Here is a 13,430-nt window from a genome sequence, read left to right as displayed (position 1 = left end):
AGCAAAAAAATCACAATCTTGTTATTTTGAAATCACAGTTTGGATTGCATCACAATCTAACATGTATTTTTGAGTCCAATTTGAGCGTTTCTTGCCAGTGCAACCATTTCTGTGTGTGAAACGGTCCTAAAAGAAACAATGACAATTTAGACCAATGGACAGTCCTTTGCAACATGTGCACACATGTACCAAAAGGTGAAAAGAACAACCACAATACTCCGTCTTTTTAGGCTGTTCAGGTTTCTTCTTAAATTTTCATCTCCTTCTATAAAGTATCATGACAGATTCCCGTCACAGATTATTAGCATGGAAAACCTGCATTTGGTTTGCATTGTGTTAATGTTGACGTCTCCTTCTTTCGCACTGGTTTTTTGTTTTGTTTCATTTCACTTTCATTATCACATTTTGCTTCATAGCAATAATAATTCTTTGTGTGTTCATATTTTGGAGTGCAAATATGTGGTGCTGCGTTTAGGTTCGAACCAACTATTAAGCGACAAGACAAACCTTGATGCCTAGCATGTGTCAATAAAGGATTGAAGTGTGCCCTTGTTTCCGTTAAATCCCCGGCACAGTTGCGGCTAGTGTCGTGATATTGCACGCCCCGATCTCCAGACATATTAGGTGTAATTGGTTGGTTTCTCACTGCACACCTGACTGTCTATCATGGCCCACTAGGGTGGTTGCTAGTAAATTGGGCTCACGCACCATGACTCTGTAGAGCAGACCTGGGCAAAGTGTGGCCCGGGGGCCATATGCGGACTGATGCCTGTATTTTCATTTGGCCATGTTTGTGTGTTTTTCTTGTTCCTCAAAGTATATTGAAGGAATATTGAAAATATATTTTCAAATAAAATTTTGGCTCAAGTCTGTGGACGGTGACACCGCCACTTATTTTGGGAATAACTGTCAAGAAACAGCCAAATGTATGGTGGAGTATTACTATTACTGGTTTGCAACCTGTGCGACTGAAAGAACCGCTTCCTCTTTTACCAGATGAAGTCCAGACTATCTTTTATTAAACATTGTTCTTGTAACAACATGATACACCTTTCAATAACTTTACCTTTTGCTGACTGTCTTCATATTCTTAGTTTGTTCCACACCTCAGTAATTCTGCAACATAAAGTCTGTGGTTTCATTTGGTATCGTTCTCTTAGTGACCAGCAGTCTTACAACAGCATCACTGGAGCACCAGCTTAGTCCAACGGTAGCTTCTGGCAGACTTTATTCTCCATGTTACGCATCTCTCCTTCTTAATGCCAAATGGCAAAAATGCGTACATAAAAACCCTTACTTTGTTCTTGGCCATTATTCGGACGCCATCTTGTTGGTAAAGTTCTGAATCGTGAACACATAGAAATATGGTTTGGAATTGAACTGAATATTCCAGAGATGGTTTATCCAGAGCCAACAGAGGGAATTTGAGCGCTTCAGATCCAGACTTACTGTAGAGAGGCAGCGTGTGGTGGAATCAGTAAATAAAGCGGTGCAAATTGTCTTCCCACACATCCCTTCATTTTCAGCTCTAAACATCTTTTGCCAGTTTCCACAGTGCGACTGTTTGATTGCTTATTAGAGCGAGCACTGAATGACAGTGTTTTCCCAGCGTTAGTGGGAACTTCAGGCTGTCAGTGTGCTGCGAATCCCCTCTACCTGCAGCACTGCTTCATGTCAGAGGTGCACGGTGTTGTTCCTCTTCCCCCCTCAGGCTCAGCCTCCCACTCGTACCCCTCAGCTGACAGATTGAGGGCATTCATCGGGGGGCTGAACTTTTAAACTTGCCTCAGCGACACACAGCTGTGACAGTGGGATTGAGTTGGCCTCTTGCCAATTACAGTGCGAGTCAACAGTTCGAATGGTCACAAGGTGTTAAGTCACTTTTTTGGCGTTGTTTCCTGACTTGTTCAGTTTCTGACTGACGTGTGTGGTTATTTTAGCATATTCTCTTCCTGCCTCTCCTCGCGTCTTAAGAACAGCTGATGAGCTGAAAGCTCTCGCCTCCGTCTTCTTGCTATCTCAAAGGTAAAGAACTCTTAGGTCTACACAAAACACTTGGCTCGCAAATCTTGTTTCAAAGGTGTTTAGTCGACTGGTGCAGCTTTTGTTCTTCTGGCAGAGGACCCCATATGGGAACGCAAATGTTCGTTCACTTTGAAACGACAAGTATTGAAGTGATTTGACTGACAGGCGCAATCTTTACTTCTAACTCAGGCCTCTGTCTGGAGCTCCAGACTAGATTCTCAATTAGCAAACTTTTCATGTTTTCCACTAAGGAATTTCCCCCGGTGCATTGTTCGAGGTGTTTCTGGGTCTTTCTTGTTCATGAAAAACCTGAAATCGCTCATTTAGCTGACCCACTTTTATAGATTCACGCTGACTACAGATTTGCCTTCACAGAAAGTGTTTCAGTGATGAAGATGTCTTGAGCTGCATTTATCCAGTGCAGCTGTTGTTCTTCTGATAAGTATGGCCGCGGGGTGTAGCCTCCCACATGGCATGCTGAGCGCAATTCTGAATTCACCATGGCATCCCTCGCTGCGTTTGTTAGCCAGGCACTTGAATATGTGGGGTGCAGGGTCCTACCGCCTGTGCCCTTGTTGAATAATGAATAAAGCTAACATTTGTGTCCTAATGCTGTGCTGGTTGAACTCTTGAAAGCAGCGCTCACCTTCAGCTTTCCTCAATGTCTCACGGGACTGTTGCAGATTCACCACATACGGTTTCATTGATGCTAAAACTAAATCACGATTATGCAACCAGGCCACGGGACCCACTGGAAAGTCCTGTGCAGCACTCACAGACAGACAGACACCCACACAAGTTCGGAGGTGGTTAGTTCACTTCTACTGCATGGACACTGAGATGTTTCCCACTGTGGCATGCAGTTGCAGCTGTTTCCCAACTTTCAGATGAACTGCAACATATGAATGATTAATAAAGACTGTTTATGCTGAAACCTCCGTCCAAGAATACAGCACAGAGAAGCAGGCGAACCGCTCATAATGAACGGAACGTGTGTTTGTTATTGATCACGGATTTGAATGGTTGGGGTTTGGCATTAAAGTCTAATGAAGAAAAATGGTAACACGCTCACTAACATGCAGCAGTAGAAGGCTGGGTCACTGCCTGGCAGCTACGCACATAATTGTTTGTTAATTCCAGGGAATAAATCAAGGGCTGTTACATCTGGGATCCGGGAAGGTTTGGACATGTTTGCTTCGTAGCCAGCAAAAACATGACGGGTGACGGGCGTATCGCTTGTTCCTTCAGGCTCGTTGCTTCTAAGCAAGCCCCACCAGCCTCTTGTGGGTCACTTTGCCACCCTTGTTCGAGACCCCTGACAGCTGGGGAACGTACTGCCGCTGTCACCCCTGCATCCTGGATTTCTTTCCTTTCTCCTGACACTGTTCCTCAATCATATGTATCAAGTCATGAATTTTCGGATCTAAAACGAGGATAGAGTCGTTCCATAGCTGGTTTCCCCGGTGATCTGGCGGTGTGGCAATTCACTGGTAATTGGTGCTGCAATTGTGTTGCTAAGCAACGGCCCCCCAACGCTCCGGTGCCACACACCAGGTAAAGTGTCCGATTAATGCTATGAAACGCTCAAGATTGCATTTTATTCTATTTATAAATGTCAATTGGCAGTTCATTGTTGTCTCCCCCGAATTACTCGTCGTATGTGGTTGATGAACAGATAACATGCTGTAGATGTGTGTTGTGTGCTGGATATTGATGCACCGTAGCAGTGCACCGTCAACTGTATAGATGCAGCGTACATTAACTTGTCATCAAAGTTTGGATCTGTGACCTCAGCAAGAGTGAAAGGGCAGCTTTCTAGACAGTAGTGGTCCCTTCCACAATGTTGGCTTAGACACTCAGGAGTCAGAACTAGACAGGACATGATCAGAAATGAGTCTATCAGAGGGACATGTGGAGATGTTTGGAGATCAAGTTAGGGTGGACGGGTGGTCTGGACACATGGAGAAGAGAGACACTGTTGGACCAAGAAGGTTGGCACTAGACTAGATGTGAGACAGATCAAGGTCAGTGAAGGTGGGGGGGGGGGCTGACTTGCAGTGCTAAATGGCGCTAGAGGACAAACCTTTCTGTCAAGGTCACTCTGTTAGACCTATGCAAGAAAATGGCCGCAGCTCATTTATCCCTGCTGCAGGGAGACTTCAGCAAGTTCTTCTGTTTGAGGTTTGATTATTCATCCAATGTGTGTCAATCTAAGTGAGTCATTAGTTACAGGTATCTTCGTCCTTAAATCATGGAGGAGACTGTTCCCCAGACAACTCTCCTTTGAGAAAAGTGTCATTTCCCCCGAAGACACTGTGATGAAGATTTGCTGTTGCAGAAATAGCAGCCTTGCAGATGCATATATGGTGAAGGTAGGATTCTTGCCCGGTGTTAGTGGAGCCCAAAGCTGCCGGCTGGTGAGGAAACAATTGTTATATGCATCGGGTTGAGTGGATTGCGGCGGCGGCGGTCGGTAAAACGTGGTGCTGGGAGGCTCATTCCGTTGATTTATTGATTTCTTTAGAGACTAAAAAGATCAGATTATTTAGCATCTTTTTTTATGAACATTTTCATCTTAATGTGTTCCCCATGGTGTTGGAAGAAAGAAAGAAAGAGAGTCGCTATTCTCCAGACGTACTGACGTACTGACTTGTAATGCAGGGAAATGAAATCGTTTCGAAGCGGAACACGTTATCCTCCGAGGTCGATGGACGTCTCGTGTATATCTGCACCCTTGCATTCTTATGTGTAAACAAACATGGATTTACGATCTTGGCAGCAATTATTGTGTATGCCCTGACTACAGGTGTGAAACCTGTTTGTGTGAGAGTGATGAGGAATTTCATGCAGATATGCTCTGTGAGGTCTGCAAATCTCTGTCACCGCTCACTTGCTGCGACAAAGAACGCTTTGTTTCTGCTAGCTGTTGTTGTAAACTGCGACTCTTTGTCTCTGTCTTCAGGTGTGGTATCTCTCCGGCTGGGTGTGTTACCTCCAGCTGGAGCGTGCAAAGGAGCAGCAAGAGCACGAAGGCAGCGGGGCGCCAGCAGAGGAGGAAGACGAGAGGAAAGAATTAAATGAGGCAGCCAGATTTCACCTGACTAAAGCTAAGAAGGTAAGCGCTCAGTGAATACATTCATGCCTGTCTACATTTAAATCAACCTCTTAGTCAGTGAGTGTCAGGATGGCACGGCATACAATGTCGACTTTCTGTCCGGTTTTTGGCTCAAACAAGGAGGGCTTCAGCAGCGCGGGGATCTATAGCCGGCCAGCGTTTTGACTTTACATCACATTGCGTCACATCACATTTCCTTGCCTTTGATTTGATGACATTTTTGAAGGAGCTTTTCTCCTACACAGACTCTCTCGTGCATCAGTCCACCACAGAGGCTCAATCCCAGACTAACAAGAACCCAAATGAAACCCACACCCTTTCCCAACCTTCATCACCATTCTTAACCACCACGTCTCCATCGACCCTTTGGCTTCCAGTAGGGATGCTCCGATCGATCGGTCAGCGATCGTGAATGCCGATCACTACCTGACAGCCTACGCTGGGATGAAGCCCCGCTGGTTGTGATGCGTCCGCTCCTCCTGACTCGCTGCTCAGTAAGCAGCAGCATGTCTGCTGTGAAGGTTCTTTCAATCTGTCATATATGGGAAGCGCCTTCACATTAAATACACCATTTAAAGCGTCAGCACTTGACAGAGCACAGAGAGTTTCCTGGGCTCATGAAAGTGAAGCCGCTGGTTCCTTAGCAGCAGGCTGTTAGCTTAGCAACACCCGCCGGTCCGAGTGTGACATTCAGAATGATAAGCTAATTGCCCAAGAAATAATCAGTAATTTCACCAAGCTAGATGAGCAGCTTATTCACGTGTGGTTTATGTGGAGACGGAAACGACTGGATCCGTTTGTTGTTTTGGAGTCGGGTGCAGCGTTCGTCAGCCACCTTAATCTGAAACTTTTGGAAACGGCGGAGTGGAACCTTTCATAAATGCAGCGCTCTCTGTCTCGGAGTCCTGCTACAGGCGGCCAGTATGTAAATATTTCACGGACAAAGCAGAGTCTCAACAGACTCACCAAACTGCAACATCTCACATCGAAGTAAATGTTTTTCACTTGTCATTTTGACGGAATAGTGTTTTTTTTTCTATTTTTGCCCTCTTGAAGAGGTAAATTAAAACATCTGAATTAAATGACTTAATGGTTCACGTTTTCACGTCATGTACACACAAGGTCTCTTCATTTTGTTTACAAATTGTCAATCCATGTGATCAGTTTCGGTGATCGGCAGCAAAAACCCTGATCGGAGCATCAACCTTGCTTCCAGTTACTCCGCGGTCTCTATCCAGGGGCCACCGGAACCAAACACTGTTGTTGACTTCAGTGGTTGAAATGAGAACCAGTTTTGCTCCAACCAAAGGCCACTTCGGCCTGTTTTCACCATGTCCTAGTTAGCCCACCACAATGGCCTTCATCTTCGTCCACGGGTATCGTCAAGTATCTGTTAACTGTAGCGTCGATAGATAACATATGCTGACATTCGGTAAATAAAGGACTTTGTATTGGCTCTTGCAAAGGAAAGATGCTGATTTTGCATTTCATTATGGATCTGTGTCAAAGATGATGACTGGAGAAAGGAAAAGATAATGGGTCTCGATCTGTCAGCCTCTTCCTTCCACTTCAAATAGAAAGGCAAGTAGGAAGAGAAGCAGAAAAATATGGAGTGAGTGAGTGAGTGTGATCTTTCGATCTGGTTCTGGGTCTCCCACAACAATTCTCCACTCGACACGCAGAAGAAACACGTCTGAAACCTCTGTCAAGCTGCTCTTTTCCCATGAGCTGGTAGATTTGTATTGGAGTCCAACTTGCTGGACTGGGACTAAAGGCAGTGTGAAAATATCAAATATCAGCCGAGTGTTGCTGAGCAACCTTAACATTGTCAAGTGACAAAAAAATACCGTCACAACAGTCACATGAAAGTGGATTTTTTTTTCTGTCTGTCAGTAGTCAGCCCTTAATGGGGCACGTGAGTGGCAGCTAGAGCCACACGAGTGAATGAGCAAATACAAGAGTGAACTTTCAGCAATGTTCCTCCTTCATACGCAACGATAACGACAAAACAAGACCTCAGCCCCACATGTCAAAGACTTCAGTCTTCATGGTAAAACTTGATCATGAGTGCTGCTCCTTCGTAGCGTTGAAGAAATCTTATTCTCATTGGTCATGTGCCATTGGCTTTAATGGATGAACAGTCCTGCTTCCAAAATAGGTTCCTCCACCGGGTGCTAGAGAGTTGAGGTTCATCTGGCTAAGGACGTGCGGCGGTGACTCCGGCTCACAGATGACTTAGCAATACCTTTCTTACCTCAGATTCAAACGTAACAATATTGCTCAACACCCTGGGCATCCAGATAGTCCATTTCTCTCTTACTTTTCCATGTCATCACCCACTCTATCCCCTTCCCTGCCTATCTTTTCACCTCACTGATGCACTGCCTTCCTCCCCGTCGACACACGGTTTTCCATTACAGATGAGTGAGGGCAGGCGAGTGGCAGCGTATTGACGTTTGCCTCTCAGGCCGGCAGAGCAGTGACAAAGCTGTCTAACCAGCTTCCACCACAGAGATGTGAGCAGGCTGGCGGGACCAAAGAGAAGTCGGGGATAAAAATGTCAGTGTGGGCTGGGAGTTGTCAGGAGAGAGATTAATCAAGTTTTGTGAATCCGGCATCCAGGTCAGCAAAGCAAAGGGTTGTGGTACAGAAGCCCTAAAACAACAAGGTGGAAACGTCCGACTGTTCTGGCATCTCTCCATGGCTCCACTTACTCAACACTGCCGTGCGTGCGTGTGCGCACATAACAGAATATTCCCTATATGACTTCAGTATTGATCTGAATCAAGAAACGCACACACCTTTCTGCTGTGAAATTTCAGGGATGAGACCAAAGTAAATGGGTTTAGAGAGACCAAAGAGAGTGGAGCAGGAGGAAAAATGAAAAGGCAGCTGAGAGAAGGGCCAGATTAGATGTGCTGTTTGTGTGTTCGTGCGCTGGTTGTGTGAGTGCAGAGGTGTCACTCACTGGTGAATGGTGGCGAGGGTGAAATCAATAGCAAACCGGACGTGAAATGGAACTTGAGTCTCTGCCAGATAGGGTCCAGTTGAGGGAGATTCTGCAGCGTATGCACAGAGCCAAGTCGTGTGTGCACATTCAGGGGGAGCGGCACGGACAAACGGAGGTCACCAGCTCTGCTGCCGGGTCTGACTGAAAGGAGGTCTGACCATGTCGGCTGGGACGGTCCCGACTAGGCTAGTCTGAAGTCAAGTGTGCTAGCTTTGTGTTCCCTGGAGCTGGGTCTCCTTCCATCTCACCAGAGTTGTACGCTAAAGTTGAACAGCATATGATTGTTCAGTAAATATGAACCTTGTTGGTTTTAACTCTCTGGTGCGGACACGTTTGTCTCTGCTGGCCTGCGCTGTCAGGATGTTTTTGGCTTTCAAATGCAGTAATTAAGGCATTAATTCAGCATTTTTCAGTACCATTTTAACAAGGGAGTGTGTGTTTCTTATGAACTTCACCTTCGTGCTAGCAGAAGACAGCTTGGTGGAAAACAAGCGAAAAACAGAGACACAAACCTCAGCTCTTCCAAATCAATGAGCTGTTTTTCTCCACAGTACTGAGTAAAACTTTCACTGTGACTCGTCTACTTCCTCATCTGCATGTTGGCATGTGAGACATTAGCTTGATGTCTGTCAACGTGCGGATGCTAGAACACAACAATGTTTTTGTGTCTGTTTATTTGACCTGTATTGGTTTGGGGCTCAGTCATGGAGCTGCTTCCCCTCTGTGCATGTGGTCGGCCCTGGTGAGCTTTGGCAGTTTCCACTGAACTATGTTGTCATGTCCCTGCAACGTTCTGAAAGACAAATGGCACTCGGTGCGCTGGCTCTGAAACTGACTGGTTCAGAGTTTTTTCAGATTGGACCTGCAGTGAGCCTTGGTCTGGACATTGGTGCTTTCCATCACATAGATTGGAGAACAGCTCAGCACCCTCACACGCAGTCGGCCTCAAATCCGGCTGGTCTTCACCAGAACTGGTGCGTACGTCATCCAAACCTGCAGTAGCTCCCTCAGTATGTTTGAACTCCTCATCGTATAAATGGTTAGTGAGGTTTTTGGCTTCCAAGCAGCTGTTTTCTTCTGCTGTCTTTGTGTGATATTTTGTTTGGTATGTTGTATTAGGATGAAATATCTGGTTCACTTCAGATTCTGGAACACATATTACCATAAATAAACTCCTTATTCAGCCTCTTGTTATATTATCATAATAAAATAGCGATTAGTTAACCCTGACTATAATATACACTCGAATGGTCTCTGCAAGTTGTCGCTAAAGAAAACCGTAACTGGCTAACTAATTAGTGACAGTTAATATGCTCGTAATTACCTGAGTAATGGCTAATAAATGTTTCACCAATAATCCTCGTGGAAACAGATCTGTGTATCTCTGGGCTCTTCAGCACCAAAAAGCACCTTGGTTGACTTGTCGGCCGTCACATTAGATGGGTCAAAACATGCTCTTGACTTTAAACTCTTGGCCACTTGTGGAGCTTCCAGAATATTTATCAGGCTCCATTTATGAGCCGGAAATGTCAGCCAGATTACAAGAGCGACCTGAGCTACAGCAAGAGTGTGATGGGGTGGCCGTGTGTGCCCCAGGCCATAACTTGGGTCTTAAACGTGGAGCAAAGTGGAGCATGAAAAAGTTATCGGAGCAGACTCACGCTGTCACCCGCCTGCACCAGCTTCTGCGCTCTGGCCCGTGAAAGTGAGATAAGCAAACACCGGCTGTTGTAAATCAGGAGCCTTTTTTTCTGCCGTGAAAAATGATGCTGACCTCAGCACAGTTAAGAATCTGTTGAGAGAAACCGCTTTTTAAATTGCAGGAAGCAATTTATCTCGCATTGTTTGGAAACAACCACGTTGTCTACTTGTTACATTTATGGAAAGAAATAGAAACCATTGTGCAGTTACCCCTCGCCCATGTTGCACTTCACATCTCACGCAGTCTGTAGATGGTTCCATGAAGTTCCCTTCAGGATAAATCACCAAAATATAAATTTCACTTGTGAATGAGTGAGTAACAACGCGACGCGTGTGTGCTGTCAGTCAGAGCTTCCCAAGCGAGTGTGGCGGTTTACTGCAATATTACAGCGAGGGTGTCCAGTTTTTCATGTTTTGCAGCGTAGAGCGTCTGTCCAACGCCCATGACGCCTTCTAGCTAAAAGCCTTTTGTTGACCCACACAACTGGAGGTGGGCTGGACTTGACCACCACACCGTGAGTTTGGCCTCTCGTACAAAGAATAGCTCTTGCTTTAAAGCTGCGTCACGAGCGTTGACAAAAATGCAGCTCGGATCTCTCCTGCCCGATCAGAGTCTCGTGGCTCGGCCTGCGCTGCTGCGCGGCTGAGTGGGTCAATACTTCTATATGTGGACTTGGCTTCGTGCCCCGCGAGCTCGCACTCCTCCAGTCTGTGAAAGTCAGTGAATGAGACACTCAAGTTGCACATTCTTGCACTGCAAATGAGCTCCCACGAGACTTCACGTCTCCTGTCAGGACCCGCTGCTGCTTAGAGCCTCGTCCTGGGGAACAGCAGTCACACACACTCCTCATCACTCTCTTGACCTTGTTACTCTGGAAGTAAGAATGATGGAACCCAGTTGCACAGGCTCCAGCGAGTCCCTCTTTAATCCTCATTTCTTCTACCAGCCTGTTTCTGCTCTTCTCCTGCCTCATCTTGGGTTTTTGTTTTGTCTCGATTGACATTTGCTCCCCTTTGAGTGGAGTAATTACACACAACCAGAGCGACGGAGAGATAAATCTGTCGCTCGCCGCTTTTAAACACACGCCTGCGAGTGTCAGCACATTTTCATTGTTGTTCATGTGTGCTCGCAGCGATGTCGGCGTGTGCGTTTTAGAGCAAACACACGAGCAATTGTGCCGACGCGAAGCCAGTTTGCCTGGTTCAACAGTCGCTCGTGGAGAAATGAGGCCGAAGAGGCGGCTCTCACAGAGTGGAACTCGCTGTGGGTTCTGCTGAAGTAGTGAGCAGCCGCTTGCTGCTGCTGTAGTGCTGCACCGTCGACTTCACTGGCAGGGCTCAGGGATCTCATGACTTTAACATTTGTTTCTCCACTCTTCTCCCGCAGCTCCACGGGAAGCTGCGCTGCGACGACCAGCCAGTGTTGACGCACGTGGAGCAGCTGCTGCGTGAGCTGGGTGGGGAGATGGAAGGAGAGGACGACGAGCCAAATGTGGAGGATCACTTTGAACCGTGTAGTGATGATGATGATGACGACGGCGAACATAATGTTCCAATGGAACATTAAATATGCCCACCTCCGTTTGCGTCTGCTATTCCTTCCTTCCTTGCCATGAACTCTTTTGCCACAGTGGAGCTTACGGTAGGCTCACGTTACGGTGCGGATGCTGCGGTCACCCAGCTGCTGTGACCCGAGGTCAGATGGGTGGGGTTCAGTTAACACTCGCTTTGAAATCCACAGTCCGATTGGCCCTGGAGAGATCTGCAACACCAATTCTTGGAAACACACCTCCTTGTGGGGACCTTTTGAAGACCCCCCAAAAAACAGGGTGATTCCAACTGGGTTCCAGTTTGGACTGTGCTCCATGTGTTTTGGCTGGTTAGGTTTAGGGGGAGAGGCTCGTGCGTGTGTGTTGTGTGAGCAAGTTCTGGAGTGCTACTGTCCGCTACTGTCCTATTGAGTTAATTGTTATCGACATTTCAAATGCAAAAATGTCGTCCACCACATTCCTTTCATCTGACCCAACACCCATCGTGGTTTATGCCCCTCTGTGGTGGCAGTTTTGTGTCTTGGTCTGCACAACCACACCATTATAGCCCCACTTCCCTAACCGCAGTCCGCTCCATGTTTTGCTTCGAACTTTTGTATGACATCGTCTTTGCTGATTCCACGTAAACACATACGAACTTCTGACGGACCGGTCTGTGTTCATCTCAGTGTAAGATGCTCCAACGTGCCACCCAAGTCAGAAGCTTGTTTCATGGGAAGTTGGACATCTCTAATGTTGTGTCAGTGAATTGACCTGGGAATAAAGAAACAATGCCTGGCTCCTGTATTCTCCCTCCACAGATGTCCTCTCGGCACTCTTCTGTTGGAAAGTCAGTTGTAGATCATCAGAATGAAATCAAACTAGTATTGATGCCCACGCAGCTCTCCACATGGAATCCAGTAGAAGACGTGCAACAGCCCATTATGGTGCTCTGTTCTCATCGCTGCTCACGGTTCCAGGGTCACACTCACACTCCGTGACCTCTCTCTTTTCATTTTCAGATGACTTGAAGGCCAAGCAGTTTCCTCCGGATCAGGTGCCTTTGTGTAGCTCACCTTTCACTCCAACATGAGTTTTATTCTTTCTTCTGGCCGTGTTCATCAACATCACCACTTCGGTACACAACATGGCAACTCTTCCCATAATGTACTGCAATAGTTTACCATTAGACTGATGTCTTCCTTCACCATCCAGAGGTTCAATGGTGTGGAGAGGTTGTGGAGTGAGGGAAGGCTCCACTTCACAGAACTGTTTGGGGTGGCCCTGCCACATGTTGGAGCTTGACCCTGGCTTGTCTTCTGTTTTAAGCTGCTCTCGAGCTCCAGTCTGAGTTTGAGCGAGGAGGAGATGAAGGCTCGGGTGAAGCCCTGCAGAAACCCTGCTGCTCGCCTCATCGTCAGCTCAGGCTTGCTGACAGGTGATGTGCCTCACTCCTCTCCAACACGCCTTCAACCAGCCGCCCTTTGAAGAATTTCACAAGTGGTAAATAGGAACTTAATCTACCATCCGCGGTCCGATAGTGACGCTTGGCTTGGCGGGGAGAAAGACTGGCGAGCGCGAGGATTCCGATGACAGGGTCTGATAGTGGAGCGTGGAATGAGGATCCGCTGGATAGATACGACTCAGTGTTTGTTGCATTTTATCAGCACTTAATGTGCTTTGATGTGTGTTTCCGCGCTGGGCCTGTGCACAACACTCGTCTGTGGTGTTTTGCGTGCGATGATGGACCAGGAGTCGCGCAGCCCGGAGTGATGCTGTCAAACAACGTTTGGCTTTTTACCGTTCAAACGTGTGTAAGGCTGCATCTGCAGAGCTGTGTGATGAATGGCTCCTGGGCCGAGCCGACGGCAGCGCTCGGCCCTTTCTGGTTATTCTGAGCTGACCTCGTGTGAGCGGCCGCAGCGGACACCAGGCCTCGGGTCAGCTCAGCATCCCAGCTCTCACCTGCGTCGCTGTGTTTTCCGTTGGCAGAGAGACAACAGCAGTGCACAAGGACACGCGTCATGGCAGCCTGCCCGAGTCAAGGTCA

At 47.1% G+C, this 13,430-nt stretch overlaps 1 protein-coding gene across 2 annotated transcripts in view; it reads left to right on the top strand.

Moving 5' to 3' along the window:
* The window catches only part of si:dkey-12j5.1 (uncharacterized), a 23,969-nt gene extending 10,539 nt beyond the window's left edge, over positions 1-13,430 (top strand). Inside the window, exons 10-11 of one of the 2 annotated variants that reach the window (XM_053887013.1) lie at positions 4,988-5,140; positions 11,239-13,430. In XM_053887013.1, coding sequence (XP_053742988.1) covers positions 4,988-5,140; positions 11,239-11,418 — 333 coding nt within the window. In that variant the 3' untranslated portion in view covers positions 11,419-13,430. The remainder of the gene's footprint in view (positions 1-4,987; positions 5,141-11,238) is intronic. The other variant, XM_053887012.1, reaches the window with a different exon arrangement.

The sequence above is a fragment of the Synchiropus splendidus genome, chromosome 15 (genome assembly GCF_027744825.2).
Source record: "Synchiropus splendidus isolate RoL2022-P1 chromosome 15, RoL_Sspl_1.0, whole genome shotgun sequence".
NCBI classification, from domain to species: domain Eukaryota; kingdom Metazoa; phylum Chordata; class Actinopteri; order Syngnathiformes; family Callionymidae; genus Synchiropus; species Synchiropus splendidus.
The sequence above is the reverse complement of the archived record's forward strand: the minus strand, read 5'-3'. Positions and strand labels throughout refer to the sequence as shown.